Source organism: Gavialis gangeticus, unplaced genomic scaffold, assembly GCF_001723915.1.
Source record: "Gavialis gangeticus isolate Ggan-Ray unplaced genomic scaffold, GavGan_comp1, whole genome shotgun sequence".
NCBI classification, from domain to species: Eukaryota; Metazoa; Chordata; order Crocodylia; family Gavialidae; genus Gavialis; species Gavialis gangeticus.
The window spans coordinates 38,846-39,251 of record NW_017728987.1 but is presented as its reverse complement, the minus strand read 5'-3'; the positions used below and the strand labels follow the sequence as shown (position 1 = coordinate 39,251).

The following is a 406-nucleotide window of genomic DNA, read 5'->3' as shown; positions in this document are numbered from 1 at the left end:
CCCCTCCCCCAGCCAGAGACGAAGCCCAGGAATCCTGTCTCCCCCCCACCCCCAATGCTGGAAACAGGACCCAGGAGTCCTGCCCCCATGCTTGACCCCAGCTCACCTGGCCACGGGTGACAGCAGCGCGGTACAGCAGGGCGGCCGGCGTCAAATGCTGGGGCTGCGCGGCTGGTGCCCGCCCCCCCCTGCTCGCAGTCGCCTCCTCCTCGGGGCCCGGGGGCGGCCGCGGTGCCAGGCCCAGGAGCCCGGGAGGGGGTGCCCGGGCAGGGGGTCCAGCCGCGCCTGTGCGGGTCGAGGGCGAGTCGGGGCTGCTGGAACAGGGCACGGAGGCCGTGTCCTCGCTGGGCGTGTCGCTGCGTGGCTGCTCAGCAGGAGGCGACTCGGGGCCTGGGGGTGCAGAGCC

The 406-nt window shown here is 74.6% G+C and overlaps 1 protein-coding gene across 1 annotated transcript in view; it reads right to left on the bottom strand.

The window, feature by feature from the left end:
• Positions 1-406, bottom strand: part of MAP3K12 (mitogen-activated protein kinase kinase kinase 12) — a 20,696-nt gene that overhangs the window by 226 nt on the left and 20,064 nt on the right. Inside the window, exon 13 of the mRNA XM_019514123.1 lies at positions 92-406. Coding sequence (XP_019369668.1) covers positions 92-406 — 315 coding nt within the window. The remainder of the gene's footprint in view (positions 1-91) is intronic.